This window comes from Charadrius vociferus, unplaced genomic scaffold (assembly GCF_000708025.1).
Source record: "Charadrius vociferus isolate BGI_N301 unplaced genomic scaffold, ASM70802v2 scaffold756, whole genome shotgun sequence".
In the NCBI taxonomy this organism is placed as follows: domain Eukaryota; kingdom Metazoa; phylum Chordata; class Aves; order Charadriiformes; family Charadriidae; genus Charadrius; species Charadrius vociferus.
The window spans coordinates 1,374,428-1,393,502 of NW_009648877.1; the positions used below are offsets into that span (position 1 = coordinate 1,374,428).

The following is a 19,075-nucleotide window of genomic DNA, read 5'->3' on the forward strand; positions in this document are numbered from 1 at the left end:
AGTAAAAAAATGGCCTAGAGTTCATTTGTGATCAAAAAATGACACAAAAATGACACCTTATTTTACATATCAGCTCTTATAAGCTTGTCATACCTGCTAGCACAGGAAACCAGGTAAGATCTTGCAGTGTAGGCGAGAGACTACGGAAGTTCCTTACACTGTCAGTATAGTCAGTAAATATTTTTCCCTGTTCAATTCAGGATTATGGGTGGTGATACACAAGAAGAAACTACCTTGAACATGGAAGGATCTCTATCTAACTTCTTCATTGAATTTTTGGAGATTCCTAGCTAAAACTTCTCTTCTATTGAATGTAATGGAAATAATTGGGACAATTAGTTGGAATAAGAGACAGCAAAGCTTTCTCCAACAACAGTAGTTCTGAAAACTTCATCAGGCTAATTGATGGTCCCCTACAAGGGCTTCATACTTCCCCTCACATACCTCCCCTGCTTATCCATATTTTGAGCAGGGAGCACAGCCTCTGTAGAAATGCTGCTACTTCTACAGACATAACTGTGAAAATGAGAGCACTGGTGTCCATTGGGTCTGATAAGAAAAGTAATAGAAAAAGACCTTTTTTCATCTGACTTTGCCAACCCCTGGACTGATTTCCCAAGAGCCCATAAAGCAGGGAATGCAGACAGATCCTTGGTAACCTAAAGGAAAAAGTGATTAGCATGTCCATTCAGGTGTGGTTGCTTGTGTGGGATGAGAATTACGCTATTTGAAGAATCTGTATTCTGTAGCTAAAAAAACCCAAGTTCATCTGAATAGCTGACATATGCATTTGAGATCGGTGTTTTCATTGTTTCATTTTGTTCTAGCATTGCTGTACCAGAAAAAGGATTGGATAGCGAGGTAAACTGGGAGCCATAAAAATAACTGAAGCTGGTATAGCCCTTACCACTGTTCCAGTTCCTTAGTTGTGTATGATGGCTTGTGTGTACAAAAGGGAAATAAATGAAGACGAGATATGCAGTACCAATAAATTCTTCCTTTTGCATTAGCACAGCTGTGCTCAATGCTGTTTTTTCTGTACCCGTTATTGGAAGCTGGTGGGGGGGAATCATTACAAGCATCTGTAAAGCTAGCTGTTAATTGAAATCTAAGTTTAATTTAAGAAGAAACAGAAAAACTCAAAATAGATGTAGAAAAGAGATAAAATTTCATGGGAGTTACCTAAGTAATGTGTGATTTGTATGATATATGTAAGACAATCTGAAGCATAGTTAAAAATTTGCATGAAAGGCAGCCACTGGGTCCAGGCTTGTGTCTTCTGAGTTGTATTTTGTTTGAGGTGGACTGTGAGTGTAATGCAGATGTGATTGTTGAGGGCAGTCTGTGCCTTGGCTTCCTCAGACTTGCTTGTACTGAAGGGTTCCTATTGGATGACTTGTGTGAACTTAATTATCTAGTGTATTATAAAGTGAGAAAAATATGAATTTTCTAGAGTACTGAGATTCTGAAGTAATTAAAATCCTATTTTTAAATCTCAATTGAAATCAATACTACTTAAGGATCCAGGTCATTTAAAAATGTTACTCATGATAATCAATGCTGTAGACAAAGACTGCCATGAGAAGTTTAAATGTTGAGCCTTACTTTGTTCATTATCTAGGTCTGAACCTGTTTTCAGCTCCAAATTCATGAACATTTAGTGCTCAAGTTAACAAAAAAAGTGTGTGTGGGGAAATGGTGATATCCCAGACATTTTACCCAGTACCCAGTTTCTGGTGCTATCATATATATATGTACGTAATTTTAATCTTAATCCTTCAAAAGAACATTTAAAAGTTCGTAAATCTTTGGCTTCACCCTGTGTGATTGATTTTCAAAGAATATTTACTTTAACAATGCATTATAGTATCTTAATCCCCAATTGCCCTATGACTTGTAGACCTCCTAATGAAATATAGGCTGTTCACTCAGGTGTGAAGAAAGACCACCAATCACAGCAGATACTCGGAGTAGAAACTAAGTAAAAGTACTAGGATTTTCTATTCCTTACTAACCAAAAAGACGCTGTCTACAAAACAGTCAGCAAGGATTAGCTGTCACAACTAGTACCAAATTAAAAAAATAAAATCATCAGAGTTGTTTAAAGGATTCTGAAAGAACTTGTATTTTAACTCAATCCAAGGACGATGGGAACTCCTTGTCTGTGGTGGCAATCTATAACAGTCAGTTCTCTCCACTAGGAGGGGAATTAAATGGTGTCTACAGATTAGTGCAGGGTAACGACTAATTTTATTTCTACCCCTTTGATCTTATAATGAGTGACTCTTAAATGTCTTTGATACAGACAAGAGTGTTTTCTGAAATAGTATCTGTTGTAGTCTACTACAGAATTTGTCTATTTAAATAGTGGATAGAGCAACGTGATTGTTGTTCCACAACAAGAAAATCAGGCATTTCAGGGCAGCACGAGCCACATTTTTTCCTGGTATAGGTCACAGGTGTCAGAAAATGCCTGCAGAAACAGTGGAGTGGTAAAGAGCCTTTTCCCAATCCCAAAGCCATCCCTTACCACTTAAAACTGAATAGTCAATACACCAGTTACAGAGCTCTGGTAACTTCAGTACATCTGCCCTTTGGACAGTCTGCTGTGCGGAGCGAAAAGATTCCCCTCATTTGTTGTCCAAGCATTTCTTTTTGCATTAAGGCATCTTGCTTATTCATTACATGGTCAAAAACACTGGGTTTGATTGCAAGGGATTTTCCAAGCTCTTTTTCGATATAACTTCAGTATACAGTGTTCAGAAAGGAAAGAAAAAGAACTGAGCATAAGCCTCAAACGGTTGGCATTTTGCTAAGCACCAATGCTTTTCTCTGCTCTTCAAAAAGTATGGTAGCGTAGTGACCATACGGGGTTTTGCAAGTATTTTAAGCAATGCTTCTTTTAAAGTATTTTAGTCATGGTAAATAGTCCTGTCTATATTCTTGTTTATCATTTGAGCTCACCCAAACCTTTGGGTGTCTACCCAATTTCTCTTCAAAAAGAAATAATAGAATACTCAAGTTCATACTCCCATCTTGCAAAAATTATTTTTTCTCTGTTCACGTACACAAGTCATCTGTCTGATGAAGGAAGAATTAGTCCTTTTTATGAGCTGGCCACTGTGCTTTATGATGCAACTCATCTTCATCACCTCTCTCAACATAGACCTTAAACTTAGAAGCAGTGGATGCAGGGGAACTATATTTCCTATTCAAACAAAACAGTGAGATCTCTTTGACATATGGACATGGGGAACAACTCTCAGACTCCGCATTCAGAAAGTACTGCTAGTAACAGAAGCTGTGCTTAAAACAGATTTTGGGTATGACAAAAACTGTAGAATATAACAGAGAGCACTTGCCACTGTAACAAATAAGTGAAAGAATGACACTTCATTTGTTCAAGTTTAATTTAAATTTTCTGAAATAGAAAAGTGAGTTTGTTAATGTACTTTGTGGTACAAAATTCTGCACGCTGTGTGGCAAAGCAAGGGGTCGGGCTTAGGAGTTGTCAAATAGCTGTATTTATCCTATGTGGACTGAATGAGCTAAATCATTTTGAAATCCTGAGAAATGTGAAATTCTCTCAAGGATGAAATTTACCCACAGTGCATGTTCACATGCTTATCAATCTATTAATTCTCAGAACAGAATCCCAGCAAAATGATTGACTATGTGATTTGACCAACCTACACAAAAGTCAATATTTTAACAGTGCAACAGAGAATTCAAAGCTATTCTAAAACTGCATTCTTCAATCTAAAGTCTGCAATGCAGAGGAAAAAAACCAAACCAAACCAAAACAAAAAACCCCACAAAATAAAAACCCTGAAGCATGTGATTAAGTCCATCTTTACTCAAGAAAGATCTGAAGTACCTATTTCAATTTAGGCAGAGCATTACCCCGAAGGAAGTCAATAAAACTGTTCATAGCTGAAAAATGTGAACAAGGAGCCCCAATCTGTCTCATAACTATAAGCCATATATTTGTCATCTACACAGCAATCATTATTTTAGTATGTATCATTTAAAAATATATCATGCTTGCCTTCTGATGCTAGAACAGCTGTACTATAAATCCAGCAGTTCTCAAACAAATGTGTCCTCTCGGGGTAGCTCTAGGTTTGATAGATAAAATATTGAAGCTAAGATATTAAAAATAAGCTTTTTAATAGTAGTCAAAAACAGTCCTTTGAGATCGCATGAGCATGCTTGAGAGTGACTGCCTTGCAAAACTGACCTCCTTACATGCTCCTTACAAGCTCATATTTAAAAATGCAGAGTTGTTCTTAATATGCAATTTTCTTTGTGCTTTTTTTTTTTTTTTGAGTGTCTTTAAAATCTTAGAAGCAGGAACAATTTAGAACATAACTAACATCTCAACAACTGAACTTTTATAGTACTAGGTTAATTATATAAATGTGAGAAAAGAAAAAATAAGAACTGATGGAAGCTTTCTTAGTTTACATTTCTCAAGTGTTGTAGCATCTGAACTGTATAGCAACATCATATTGCATGAATTCACAGCACATTCTCTCAACATAGAAACTATCTCTTTGTGAGGATTATTAGGATCCATATGGACCTTATCCATTGTTCTGAGTATATTATCCTCCAAAAAGTATATACTTTCCGAGTATATTATCCTCCAAAAAGTTGCTCTTGAGCCAGGGAAGTTGTAGGTGTTACTCCTTTACTTTGCTTTTCTTCTAGAACAGAACAACCCCTCAAAGCACAGTAAAAGCAATAAAGCTAGCAACTTTTACGAGCACATCATCTTTTCAAAGCACTTAGGATAAACTTTTCATACATGTACATGTGTGCAGAAATAAACCTCCTACATAAATTCCAGTGGCTAAAAGGCATGTAAATGTGTGTGATCAAAATATCCCACCAGATTTCTTTCTATTGGGGATGATGGAGTCTGAGTTTTTTCAAGAGCAGATCCTGACATTCTACATTCTGCGCCTTTTCATTTGTGTGAATTCAACACAAACATACGAGGAATCCAGAAAGTTTTGACTCTGCTTTTGTTTTAATTTCTCAGTTTAGTAATTCTAGATCCTATCACTAAAATATTATCTTGTTGGTACTCTTTCCATACTTTATGGAAATAATTTCTGAAAATTGTGACCTCTTCAAAAGCATCTGAGGCTGCAAAAGAAGTCTCTCATGTTAAAAAAATTCTAAATTTTTGCATGATCTGAACTGAACTGTCGGCAGTGTGGTCAAATTTCTAATCATTGCTTTTCTTTTTCAGGAAAGCATAGATTTGGGTGAGATCATGTTTTCCCTTTGTTATTTGCCTACTGCTGGGAGAATGACATTGACAGTCATCAAATGTAGGAATCTCAAAGCAATGGATATAACTGGCGCATCAGGTGAATCTATTACTTTTTTAAATAAAGAGGCAGAATCTATTCACAAAAGGGACAAATAAGAGCTCCTTCGTTTTTGATGTGTTTAACATGGTTGTGAAATGGAAGTAGCAGGAGAATGGGTATAGGCCCTGTTCATATCTACTGGCTCTCTTTGGTCTGTCAGTCGGTATGTCTGCTCAGAATGCCTATATCTTTCCTCTGCACTGACAGCATATTGAAAGCAGTGTTTGCCAGGATCACTAAAATCTTTGTCATTTTTTGTCTTATCAATATGACATTCCCACAAAAAGTATTGCTGTTATGCTACACATTCGAATGACTTCGAGTCCAAATGCACACAACTGATTATCTGTTACTCAGATCCATATGTCAAAGTGTCACTGATGTGTGAGGGTCGAAGACTGAAAAAGCGGAAAACAACCACAAAGAAGAACACGCTCAATCCTGTTTATAACGAGGCCATCATCTTTGATATCCCTCCAGAGAATGTGGACCAGGTCAGCCTCTCCATTGCAGTGATGGATTACGACCGGTAAGCATGGTTTGCTTTCTGACCATTAATCTTCAGTGAGAAGTTACCTGATCATTGCAAGTGACTGCTTTCTACCTCCTTGAACGTTCAAGTAGGTTCAGTGTCACAAAAGATAAAGCCTTTGGGTCTTTTCTTGAAGAGATTTAAAGCTTCCATACCTTTTAGAGTTCAGGCCATTTTATCTGCGTCATAAATAACTGTGATGAGGAAGAAACATGGCTCAATCTTCTTACGGGCCACAGGCCTTGGCATACATTTTTGTCCCCATCTGGTGGCTGGACTATGTAAAAGCTTTGTAAATCAGGTATGTCTCACAGTTTAAAAAAGGCCCTCACCCCTCTAATTTCTATTTAAATGGCAGGTATTTGAAATCAAAGAACATTTGGATGACTAGAAAAGAATTAGATGCTAATTACCTCATTGAATTGAGTCATAATTAGTTCTTTGGTTGACTCAATAAAGAAGCTTTGTAACCTTTGGGTTCAGCCCTCACTGATAACACATCTGAGCTTCAATTATCTATGTCCTCACTGAGAACTGACAGGAAGAGACTCCTGCTTAGAGTGGGTCAAAGACTACAGGTTAAACTAGACAGTGACTGACAGAATCGTGCTTGAGCCAAGTCTGCTTCATTCAAGTGCTATTAGTAAAGAGCTCTTGAGATTGCAGGGCAAATAAACAGTGAAAGTCCATTTCAGTAACACGAACCTTCAGATTGTTTTTCCTTGCCATCAGATCTCTGATCATTCTCTGACTTCTGTCAGGAAGACTTTCTCAGTCAGATGTGAAAGGGCACTGCAATCCTGTTAGAGGGAGAAGAGCACAGCAACTTGCACACTTGCAGTCTTCTTCAGCTTCCTTTCAAAGCGTTTGCTAAGAGGAAGTTAGGAAACATTATTCTAAGGTACATATAGGCAAGGGACAGAAAATTACTTTCTGGAGTGCCTCAACAAGTCTATGGCACTGCCAGGAGTATCAAGTATTAAAGTTATAGCCTATTACTGCTATGCCTCTTGCCTGTCACATTTTTGACTGAAGTTCCAATGACCACAACAGGTAAAGCTGGGAAATATAGTGTTGAAGGATTCTCAGCAGGGACTGTATTCCCTGCCATTTTGCTTCACCTTCCCCTCCCACAAAATTTACACATGCTTTCCTTCTAGATCATTTGGTGTGTTACGGTCTTTTTCTGTCCTTGTGTCTTTTGGGTTGTAACCTTTTAATGACAAAGGGTTACATTTTCATTGCTATTTTTATAGCTGCTAGAAGCACTTGGGTAGTGGCTGGTGGTTTTTGATGCTACCATTACAGAACTTTATATTACTATACTACCACTAAAACTAATAACTTTAATAAATAATGTGAAAACTTTGGACACGTATTCTGTGCTGCATTAAACCAGTAAATAGAATTATACATCAGATGTTATTAAAACTGTTTTTACTGAAAAAAGTTCTGCCTCTCTGCAATTCTCAGAGTAGGGCACAATGAGGTCATTGGGGTATGTCGGACAGGAATTGATGCTGAAGGGCTTGGAAGAGATCATTGGAATGAAATGTTGGCTTACCCACGTAAACCAATAACTCACTGGCATCCACTAGTAGAGGTAAGGAGTAGCGACATTTTCTTCCTCTCAGTATATTGAATGTTTTTGTCTCTCTCACACTTATGTGCTTCTGAGAATCATGAAAACCGGTATGGCATCTATGGAACAGCTATAAGATCCTTAGCACAACGTAGATCAAGTTGCATGGGTTTATCGATTACTTAAATGTGTCATTTCAAAAGTTTCCATGATGAGCTGACAGCTTTGTAAGAGTGAATTAAGATATTTAAAATTTCCAGAGGTTATGATAAGGAGATTACATCCACTTAGAGGAGATCATTTGCAAGTATTTCAAAAGCAATCATTTCCTATTCAAAGATGTTTAGCATGAACAGTTATGTTACTAAAACATTAATCTGAAACAGGCCTGCTAATTAGGCTAAATTGAGGCAACATACCAGCAGCTACCTCCAGAGTTACTCAAACAGACACTTATTGGAAGCTTATTCAAATGCATGGGTGATTATACCTACAAGTCCGTGAGCTTGGACCCTGTCTTCAATCTGCTGTGGACACATCTTACTGGCTTTCTGTATGCAAAATGCTCACAGCTTTGGATTCGGAAGGATTCATATTGAAGCCTCAAGAAGCAGCAGGCCCTGTTTAGGGACACAGAGGACACACTGTTTAGCCCTTCCCAAAAGCAATCTGTGCAGAAAAATGAGTTGCTGTCTCTGAGGCATCAGAGGCCATTTGGTTTCCCCACTGCGTAGCCCATGGCTGCACAGCATGTCCAGTGACAGGTAGAAGCAGCCCAACAGCAAGGCTTCAGTTAAACACCCAAACAAGAGTGTGAGGGCAAGGAAGCTGAGTCAATGCAGCAAAGAAGCCTCTTTTTAGAGGTTCCTGGCTCTCTCTGGATTATGTCAGTTTGGAGACAGAGGTACCACCCCTGACCGGTTGGTGAAATAAACCCACTCCTGTGAAATCTGACAGAGGCATTTTGAGGAGGTCACTTTAAAAATTTTCTTTCTGTTATTAGTCCTGCTGGAGACTTTGAGTCAGAAAGGGTCAAGATGTGATTTGGGTTCTTTTTTGAGGGAGTTTCTTATCCTCTGAAATGACTGTGATGCACAGCCAGATATGATGACATTTGTAAAACACTTTTCTTGCAGTTACCTGGCCGAGCAACCAGTTTTGATAGCCAGGGATCTTGTTCATCACCAAAACCACCGCTCACGCCCTAGGGAACAAGAGTGGATTCATCGTGTTCAGTGTCCAAAGCTCCCTTCTAGCTCACATCTACATAAACAGAAGGTTTGCTTCCGCAGATGAACTGTATCCATATTTTTTATTACAATACATTTTTCCTATTCTACATCTTATATTACAGTTTATAATAATTTCTTAATGTATGAATGAAGTTGACTTGAGCCAAATATAACCCTTCCTCATACAAATTCATTCACCCGTTTTCTCGCTGGCATATATCCAGTGCCATATCCAAGCAGTGTTTTGATATGACCTATATCTTTGCATAGACAAAGAAATTGGGAAAAAAAAAAAATCCCTTAAGCAATTCAAAACCACTGCAGCTTGTAACGCCTAATTCTTTTGAGGGAGAGCAAATAGTCATATATAGCTCATTAGTAAATTTCTTCTAAATTGCACTAAATCCTGTATGACTTCTTAAGATAACACTTCAAACTGAATGTTGCATGAAAAAACAACTGTTGCCATGTTTTGAGTGTTTGGAAAATCAGTTCATTCCTTGGGCAGGGAGGAAGGGTTGATCAAAAGCCCACTGAAGCCGATGAGAAGGACCCTACTGGTTTCACTGGGTTTTATGGGTTTCAGCCTTTATGGGACAGGTCTTACAACTGGATCTATGCAGTTATTATCTTCAAGCAATCAAGATGCCGGCTGCCCCTACAGGAACTCGTTGGCCTGTCCAGCAAAACAACCAGGCACGCGCACCCAGGCGGGTGGCTGTACCCAGCAGCTGTTTTGCTTCAGCTGCCCACCGGCTGATGAAGAGCTGGCTCAGATGTCTCCGCATGGCACTGAACAGCGCATGTACGGGTATCGTTGTGTAAAACTAATGCATCTGCAATGCTTTGTGTGGAAGTCGATGCAGCTCCACAGAGATGTAGTTGTCTCCTCCTGAGGTGCATCCAGCCCCTTCAAAGAAGCCCATTGCTGCTGGCATCATGCAGTCCTTACTTGGTGTTTACAGAGGTCAAACTGTAGATAAGAGAATGCTCCGAGGTAAAGGAATTAATTTAATGTATTTTAGCTGTTAAAAAAATTGACCAAAAACTGCAGTTACGCACAACATTTTTCTGATTCTTGATTTAATGTAACAGTATTAGATTTCTTTGAAGTTATTTTGACTAAGTGCACAGCTCATGTAGAATGGTTTCTGGTCCCTGGCTCAATGCCTCTAGAATTATATGCTAAATATGAATTTGGGATATGTTTTGTGTCAATATATGGGGAGAGAAATTGAAATGTAACAATTTTATAAACTAGTAAACTCATTTATTAGAATACACAGTGACAGCAAATGCAAAAATGTACTGGCTGAATTGAGCTGCTTTAAACCCTGGAAGAGAACTACACATTATTTTGTGAATTTAGCTCTTTTTAACACTGCAGTTTACCTCAATTGGATAGTTATTTTCTTTCTTTCTTTTTTCCTGGTTTTGTTTTTGTTTCTTTTTTTCTTTTTTTTAAGAGCATGGTGAAGACTGCATGATTGGCACTGAGATTTTGAAGGCTGAACTGCAAATAGAATAAAGTTGAGGTGGTGGCTCTTTTTGTACCTTTGTAATGTATGAAGAAAACTGAGACGATACTATTTTCCAAACCAGCATTTTTACAGCAGAAAAGGGTCATACACAAGAAAAATGCCAATGGAAGATTGGTTTGCGATGATGAAAGAATTTTGTGATAATTAATCTAGTTATGAAGGGACAAGGCAGTTTAGACTTCTGAAGAACCGTTTTGGCTTGGTTAGTTTGGCCTGGTTGACACAGAATATTTTTATAAAGATACAATCCCTCCATTCCACTAACTAATCTCTAAGACTATCAAATATGCCTTGAAGAGTTTTAACTGCTCCAGGAAAGTTGGGAAGGCTGGTCTTAACATTACACATGTTTCTAGGGGAAAAAAAAAGGAGGCAGGTTTTATACCTTGCCCTCTGTGCCTACAAACACAGCAAGCAAATTTATTTATCTTTCAAACATTCTTTACAAATTATTAAAAAAAAAAAAAAAGAAAACAACAAAAAAGAAGGATCAGCCCAAATTTTTGAATGTCCGTTCCAGGTTACTATTCATGGTCGCTAAACAGGAACAGTTTTTCCCAGAGAGGGTTGGTAATGCTGAAAATGCTGAACTGATCCTCCCTGCTCAAGATTGTATTTTCATCACCATAAATACAGAGCAGCCTTGCAGAATTTCATTTCTTCATTTGCTGTGGGTGAGTAATTTTTTAAACCGGAGAACAAGCTCTCCTCTGTGGTTTTTTTTCCTCCCATCATTGTTATCATCATGAGATTCTGTGGCCTACATCATTTTCATCACGATTTTGCAAGGTTGATATAGAAACAGAGAGAGATATATATGTGGAGACTGAAAAACTATTTTGTGTATACATTTATCTTAATATAAATTATATCAGCAGTGGCCTTTGTGGCCTAGCAAATACTTTTTGTAATGTGGTACTGTAACAGTTAACTAAATATTCTTTGCACTTTTTTGCACCTAATATCCAAAAAGCTAACAATTTCACGATCAAATGTAGCATAAGTGTTCAGCAATGAGCAACATCTTTTAAACTATTTCATTGTTCTTTGTGAGTACCCTGTATGTTTTGTCATAAGTAAAAAGGTATTTCAAGATTTGTTTTCTTAAATTTAAATTGTTGTCTAACACCAAAGGAATAATAGCTCAGTTTGTGCCCTCTTGTGTTATTTTTGGTATTGTTAGTAACAATAGTGAATAACTACTGTGTCTAAACTCGATTTATGGGTGCTCTGCATCTAGGATAAAATTATCAGGATATCTGATTTCAAAAATGATCCCCTAATTAATTATTTTTAGTCCCTTATCAGTGATTAATAGAGTTTATGCAAAAGTTTGGGGTTTTTTCCATTGCTTTCTTAGCTATCTCACAAGACAGGGTATATATTTAGTATAACCAACCCATTGGCTTTAGCGCCTGGTTCACAAGTTACTCTCCGAGCATACTCACAGAAGCACCAGGTAAAAGCTTAGCACAGTTTTAATCAATGAATATGTTTCTTTATGAATCTCTTTATTAAGAAATATAAAATATTTTAATTTGTAGAAGTTGTAAACTCCCTGCTTCCATCCTGAATGTTGTTCTGTTGCTTATCCACATTTCTGCTGTATCGCAAACATTAGCTTAATTTGAGCAAAATCAAATCTGGCAAATGGTTGGTGTAAAATATATTGTAGTAATTTTACAACAGTTTGAAAGAATCACATTCCTAAAAGCCTGAGTTATTTTATTGAAATGATTTACTGGAAACAGTAACAGTACTTAATAAGAATTGTATTTTGCACTGCAGAGCTTTTTTATACTTTCACAACAGTAAACCACAGAACTGTACAGAGAAAGTACATGACGGATTAAGTGGTTCCAGGGGAGCTGTTAAATTTTTGTATTTATTTTCAATAATGCACTGTAAAGTGAAAAAACCCACATACAAATGTATCTAATGAGCCATTCTAGTCTTTTGGGTAAATATTGTTTTCAAGCAACTGTTTCCCTTCCCCACATTAAATAAGTTTTCAGGGACCATTAGATTTGCTCTAAGCAACCATAAAATTGTTATTAGGTCTATGCAAAATGTTAAGCAGGACCCTAAACCACAGGTAGATTTAGGATTCTAGTGGCACTGCAGACAGTAGCATAGGTGAGCATATGCTCAATGAGATGTAAGTCACGTACTGTACTCCATGATCTCAACTTTAGGTCACTGTATTGTATACTTCTGCCAACATGGCCCTTCCCCAGCAAGTAACCATCTCCCACCATCTTTAGTCTATATTGGGCTTCTGTTCAAACAGAAGAGACCCGACCCTAATTTTTGTCCGCAGTGCCAAAAGCTGACTCCTGGCCTTAAAAAAGTAGTAATATGAAACCTGTGGGGTCTTGACCAAAAGGTGTAGGATAGCTACATCGCTCATTTTCATTCTACGAAGAGCTGTCAAGGAAGTAACTTCCCTTCTTCGTGGTCCCTTATAATCATCAGACATTCAGAAATCAGTAATCTTGTCTGTTTTTTTGCTTCTAGCAAGCACTGAAAGAGTAATATACATATCTCAGGGATATGTACGTTGGTCAAGGACAGAGAAAATGGCCAGAACAAATAAGATAAAACAAAACTTAGTATATCAGGAAAAAGTTCCCCTGCAAAATTTCTTCTTCAGGATATGGAATTGTTTTGACTTCCTATGTGTACATAACAAAACTATACATTTTTCTTGAAGAATCACAACTACATTCAATATTTTTGAAGAAAATTTTGAGCAAACGTAAAATGTATTTGCTGGGTTGATTCTTTCCAAGGCAAAAAGCAATTATTTCCTAATTTCTTTCTATGAATGCATTTTTGGAGCAATATTAAGAAAACTTTAAGTTTCTAAGACTTATTTGTTCCATCCATTTCTCCTATTTCTCAGTTTTATTAATTGGCTTTAATGTAATCCTTTTGAAAGTTTTTAACATGATGATGCACAACAAATACATGATAGTCTAGTTCCAAGATTATTTAGCTATGTCTTTTTAATCAATTAACTGCTTGTATCTTATAAACTTTTATATGTACTAACTTTTTATTACACTCCATTAATTTAACAAGCTTTATACATCTGAAATCATTTGACTATATTTTTAAAGTGTGTAAACCTTTAAAAGAAGGGTAACAACTTTAGAACTCAGTAATAGAGTTCTTCTCAATTTGAAACCCACCTTATTAGAGCATGCAAAAAACTAAATTTGCACATACAAGTATTTGCACTTGCAAAATGCACATTCATTATTATTTAGAACTTCTGTTACAGCAGAACACCCACGGCTAATCAAAAATATGTTTCAGTTTGTGATAAATACTGGACAAATCTGTACTAAGTGACAGTTCCTTGACCTGAAAAGTTCATATGACTTCATTTCTACAAATGAACATGCTTGAAAATTCTGTAGGTGTTAAAACATGACTTTTATGTTAATAAGACAGTGAGGTGACTTTTGGACAAAGCTCACATAATATCTGGTATGCCATCCAAAATATGGATAAAGTATAGTATATATGACGGGAATATTAATGCATGTTTTCATGGAAAAATTTCTGTCATTCGCACCACAGCTGAGACTTGGTTTAACCCTTTGCTTAAGGTTCACTTTCACATATCTTCTGAAGTCTGCCAGTCTAAACTGAGCTCTCTGGCATCAGAAAATCATGGCACAGAGCAGACCACGGAGCTAAGAAAGACAAAGGAAAATGTGGCAGTAGACGCACAGCTATTCAGTGCAACGGCAAACACTCTGAAATTAAAAGCCTCCTTTTAAAACTGCTAATCATTATGATAGTCATAGCCCTTGTCCTTTCTTTCTGTACTGTAAAGCAGTAAGAAAGACGGGCGTTCCTGAAGAAGAGTCAGCATTAGGCATCGGAGTTAATCGAGGTGCAGATCACAGCCATTTGCCATTTCCAAGGCAAATAATACCTTAACTTCAAAAAGTGTCTTTTGTTTACTCATCCAAGTGAATAAATATCTCCTGCACAATTCCCCTTTTCCTTAGCCCCTGCTGGAAACTGGCAGTTTTTTAACAGCACGCAGGAAACCAAGAGCTGGAACTCTTAGAAAAAGTGAAGCTGCAGGTGGGATTTAAATATCACAGGGGAATCTGGCCAGGAAAATGGAACTAACACCTTCAATCTTGTGCTGAGTGCTAGGGGATGCTTGATGATAGCAAGTGCTCAGGGCTGTGATTTTATGTTTTATCTGATAGTACCTCTACAATGTTGCTGTTGCTGGGAAACCTCTTCTTTACTGGCTTGGAGAGGAGAATGCCTCTGGTATTGCTATGTAAAATTTTTCCACCTAAGTGCAGGCTGTGACTCTTATGTTACGTGGGACTCAGTCCTCTGGAAAGGCACAAAGCATGTTAAATGTGCAGAACAGGAAAAATCAATTAAAGCTTTGCACTGTACCGTCATGAGGACTATTCACTTGGTTGATACTTAGGGCAAGTGTTGGTGCCTTACTGATCCAAAGGAGGACATTTCTAACAGTACTCTGTATTGCTAAGCCCATGTTGGCCACCCATGTTAGCACTATTAAAGACCCTCTGTATCATCATTGTCAAAATATAACTAATAGGTATAAATATAGGCTATACATAGGTTGTCAGAGTACCAAAGCTCTCTCCGCTGGGAAAGAAATACTGACTCCCTGATACATAATTCAAGACAGTGTGCTCTGAAAGTTGGATCTGCAGGAAGTCACATAGCTGCTGTGATGAAAGTGGAGCTGCTCCATAATAATTTATGAATACAATACGTTGACTTGGCTCTCGGTCTCCAATTAGGTGAGTTCAATAAGTAGGCTTTAGGGGGAAAAGAACAACAGGCAGAAAATGTTTGACAAGGGAGTGCGTCTTAGAAGAAAGTGAGATTTACAAAACATTAATGTCCATCCTGGTAGCCCAGGAGATTATACAGACACTACAGCCATCTGAAAAATGTCTCTCATCAAAAATGGTGAAAACCCAAGCAGGCATAGGAAAAAAGAAGAGGAAAGATCAAGAGATCTGTTTCAGAAGAGACAAGATTTATGTCTGAGCAGGCTGGGATGCAAGCTGTTTCTATACTTTACAGAGAAATTAGGCTGGGTTACTTTCCTACTAATGTGTAGGAAAGCTTGATCCAGGACAGCTACGTATACTGACTGTTCTTTTCAAATCTGTTTAATTGAAATATTTAAGTTTACATATTCAAGCCTAAATATTTAAATAACATTCTGTTTTTAATGAAGTGGAGTATTCACAGACTCCCTGAAAGAAAAGCTGCAAATCCATTCAGACTGCCTGGCTTAGCAGTTACTACAGACACAGGCAGTGTCCCGGAGCCCAGCATAATTATAGAATTGGGAAATCCTGCCTCTCCCCTGGACAAGTGAAGGTAGGAAGCCTGACATGAAAAGAGAACGGAAGGCAGACCAAGGAAAGGATGAGGGTATAGCTATTTCATGACAACTTCAGATCTCATGGAGCACTTTCCCACTCATTTACTACACAGGGCACAGCAAAAGTGCCAGCAACATGTTTTCATGACAGCAAGCTGCACTGTATAGTTTTCCCTTCCCTCAAAATACAAGCATAGAAACATTTTGGAGAGATCGCTTTTTTAAATAGTTTGGGGTCTTTTCATACCTTAGAAATTTAAACCCCTGAGGTAAAGGAAACCTATCTGTGCATGTACCCATGAGGAAAAAAAAAAATAAAGGAGGAAAATCAAGACTTTCAGTAAAAATACATAAAGCTCTAGAACATGCCTGAAGTTGTTTTCCTGTGTAGAATAATTGTATAGATTTAAGACCTGATATCTTGATGCCTCTTAGGGTTAAAAGGAAAGGCTGTGTTTCCTATTATAAAACAACATTCTTCTGCAGGTACAGAATTCCTACTTGCCTAGTCCCCATGTGATTCCTAATATCAGAGATGATCTAACAAATTCTTGTCAAGATAACAGACAGGCATTTAGGCACTTAAGATTAACATCACCAGAAAGGAATCTGTTTTGGGGGATGGTTTCTAGGTTAATTTCAGGGGAAGAAAGATTGCGGGCTGTTAGCTGTTTTTGTGAGGCAGATACATTTCTATAAATACAGTCTACAAGAGAAGAGAGATAAAGGGTGGAGTTGGTTTTTTTCAATATACTATGAGTTGAGACTGATAATTGCATCAGAAGTGAAAAGGACTGAACAAGAAGATGTTTAAAATCTTTTGTGGCATCTGAGCTGTGAACATGAGAAATGAGAGGAGGGGAAAAGCCTATTCAGCATGTAAAGAGCTCTTGAGAAAAAAAACTGTTAATAAGTGGAAAATACAAAAAGGGGGTGAAATGAGAGTATTTTCAATAGTCAACAATGTGTGTACACCAAACACTTCCGAAAAAGACCCAGATTTTTAATGTAACTCCCCTCCCTCATATCTTGTACAGCCATTTGCAAGCTCACAAGGGTAGTGGGAGCCATGTTGCAGAACCTGAGTCTGCTCTTAAAATAAAGACAGCCCTCCACCTCACAGCTCCTGATCCCAGAGGATTCACAGTGTGAGGAGCCCTTGCACTTGCTCATGGCACATCCTCCCCCTCCAGTCTTTCTCTTGCAGCATAATTGAGGCAAAAAAGGCACATTGCCAGTATATGCTCAGATGCATTCCTCTCTAGATGCTGTAGTGGTCTCCTATTTATTCATACCTGGCATAAGCTGGAAAATCTTCAAGAGGTGAAAAATCATTTCTCTATAGTGTCACCTCTTCACATTTTCAAAGTTTCTGACAATCAGTACTTGAATTACCAATAGGAAACACCTCGGAAAATGCTGCTGGGATATATAAGGTACTGGTTTTATTTTCAAGTCAAGCCTAAACTAATGTCACGCAGAGGTTGAGGAGTCATTGGGCTGTTGTGGGTGCTAATTCTCCAATGACTCACAAAACTGAAGTCAAGATTATGGTGTATTTCTCACTTAATATCCCACAGGTCTTTGTGTATGAATAGGGTCCTGGAACTGATGTTCCAGACAAATCCCATCTCCTTCTGTTCTTCCTATTCATGGAGGATCAGCTGAATAATGAACTCTTATTCCTTTGTCCTAAATTGTCACATAATACTGGGTGTACTGTGATTGTGTCACCCTGGGAGTGGATGCCTCTTACTGATAATCAGAGTCATCAACAGAGGACCATTACTTCCCTCACCACAGTTTTCTGAGGCTTAATTGCGTAATAATACTTATGAGGGAAATGACTGCATAGTTGAACAAGACATAGAATTGCCATCTGCAATTAATTCTGGCAAATGGGTATGTGTGGATGGGTGCGTCTGTCTTCTTTATGTAAACGGAGATGTGGCTACCACAGAAAATGAAAAAGGAGATTTCGTAGACTCTCCAAAGAGCACTTTACACTCGTACATTTGTTCCTTTCAAGCTTTATGTAGTAAAAGTGTTTAATGATCTTAATTATCTTTATAGCACAAGAACTCGATTAATCTATTTAAATCTACAACCTTTTCAGTTCTTATTCCACCAAGGTAACTTTGGGCCAGAGAATCAAAGCCACTAACAAAAAAGTATAGCTTTATCTTAGCCAGCAACTGGATCTGCACAGCTAGACCTTCTCTGCATTATTCTGCAAGGGAGCCTGGCACTGTTGCACTTTAGCTACTCACCAGTAGCAGACAGACAATTGTAGGTCACAGCCAGGTTTCAGAGAAGCTCTGAGGATTAACCTCTAAAATCTTGGATCTAATTCTGCATGCCCGCCAGAAACAGGGCAGCCTATGAATTCAAAGAGTAGTTCTACCTAAAGAGGGCTTGATAACGAGCAATCTGTGCTGAGAAAATAGATTTCATTCCAATTATTCTAAGGCATCTTTTAGAACATTTTGCCTCATTTTCTCTACTGTTGTTAAAAATGAACTGTTTCTTAAGACAAAACTTTATAATTTAATCTCTAGCAGGGCAAAAAGTGGTACTAAAGTACCATTCTACTCATGCACTGAAAATAATATTGACGCAAAAAAAAAAAGCCTTTTAGCAAAAATATATGTGGCAGCAAAATATAAAGATGCTGATGAAAAGACATTTTGCTTTTTCTGTGATTTTTTTTTCTTTTTTTTTAAATAGAATTAGAATACTTCTCCCTTTTTTGGGCTATCTCAAGAAAAACATAAGATGGAAAATGTATCTAATGTAGCTTTAATATTTGTTGAAATAATATAGCACAAAAAAGTGATTCAATTCAATCTTCTAAGGTGTAGTTTTAGCAATACACATTTATATATTTTGCATTACTACGAAATATTACTGAAATCTATTCATTACCTTCTTTCCAATATATAAGAATTATAACATGCTTAACCAAAAGGAGCTTTCTTTTAGGTCTATCACTTGCTACTTTATATGGCAATTATTCTTGTGTTAATTAAAATAATTTTTTTTTTTCTAATATCATGGCAATAGACCATTAAATATATCCACCAAAATTACTCTGTAGGTCTTTTTAATATGTCATTTCATTTTAAAGCACAGCCTTACAAACTTGACCAGCCCACCATTGAAATCAAGCAGAAAACCTGCTATTGATTTCAGTTGGCTTTGCATCAGGTTGCATGTGATGGTGTACCACAACATCTTATGAAATTAACCCAGTAAAGAGTCTCAAGGCAAGCAGAAAGAATTCTCTTATATCCACTATGGATGTTTGTGGCTTGCTGACAATTTGGACTACATTAAATGTCTTCAGTGCATCTCTAGGGTATGAACTATTATTGCAAATGCTGATTTTACTAAT

The 19,075-nt window shown here is 37.5% G+C and overlaps 1 protein-coding gene across 1 annotated transcript in view; it reads left to right on the plus strand.

Moving 5' to 3' along the window:
* SYT10 (synaptotagmin X) overlaps positions 1-8,706 on the plus strand; it is a 101,779-nt gene extending 93,073 nt beyond the window's left edge. Inside the window, exons 5-8 of the mRNA XM_009887069.1 lie at positions 5,261-5,381; positions 5,742-5,913; positions 7,390-7,519; positions 8,635-8,706. Of these exons, the coding sequence (XP_009885371.1) occupies positions 5,261-5,381; positions 5,742-5,913; positions 7,390-7,519; positions 8,635-8,706 (495 nt within the window). The remainder of the gene's footprint in view (positions 1-5,260; positions 5,382-5,741; positions 5,914-7,389; positions 7,520-8,634) is intronic.
* Positions 8,707-19,075: the final 10,369 nt, after the last annotated feature.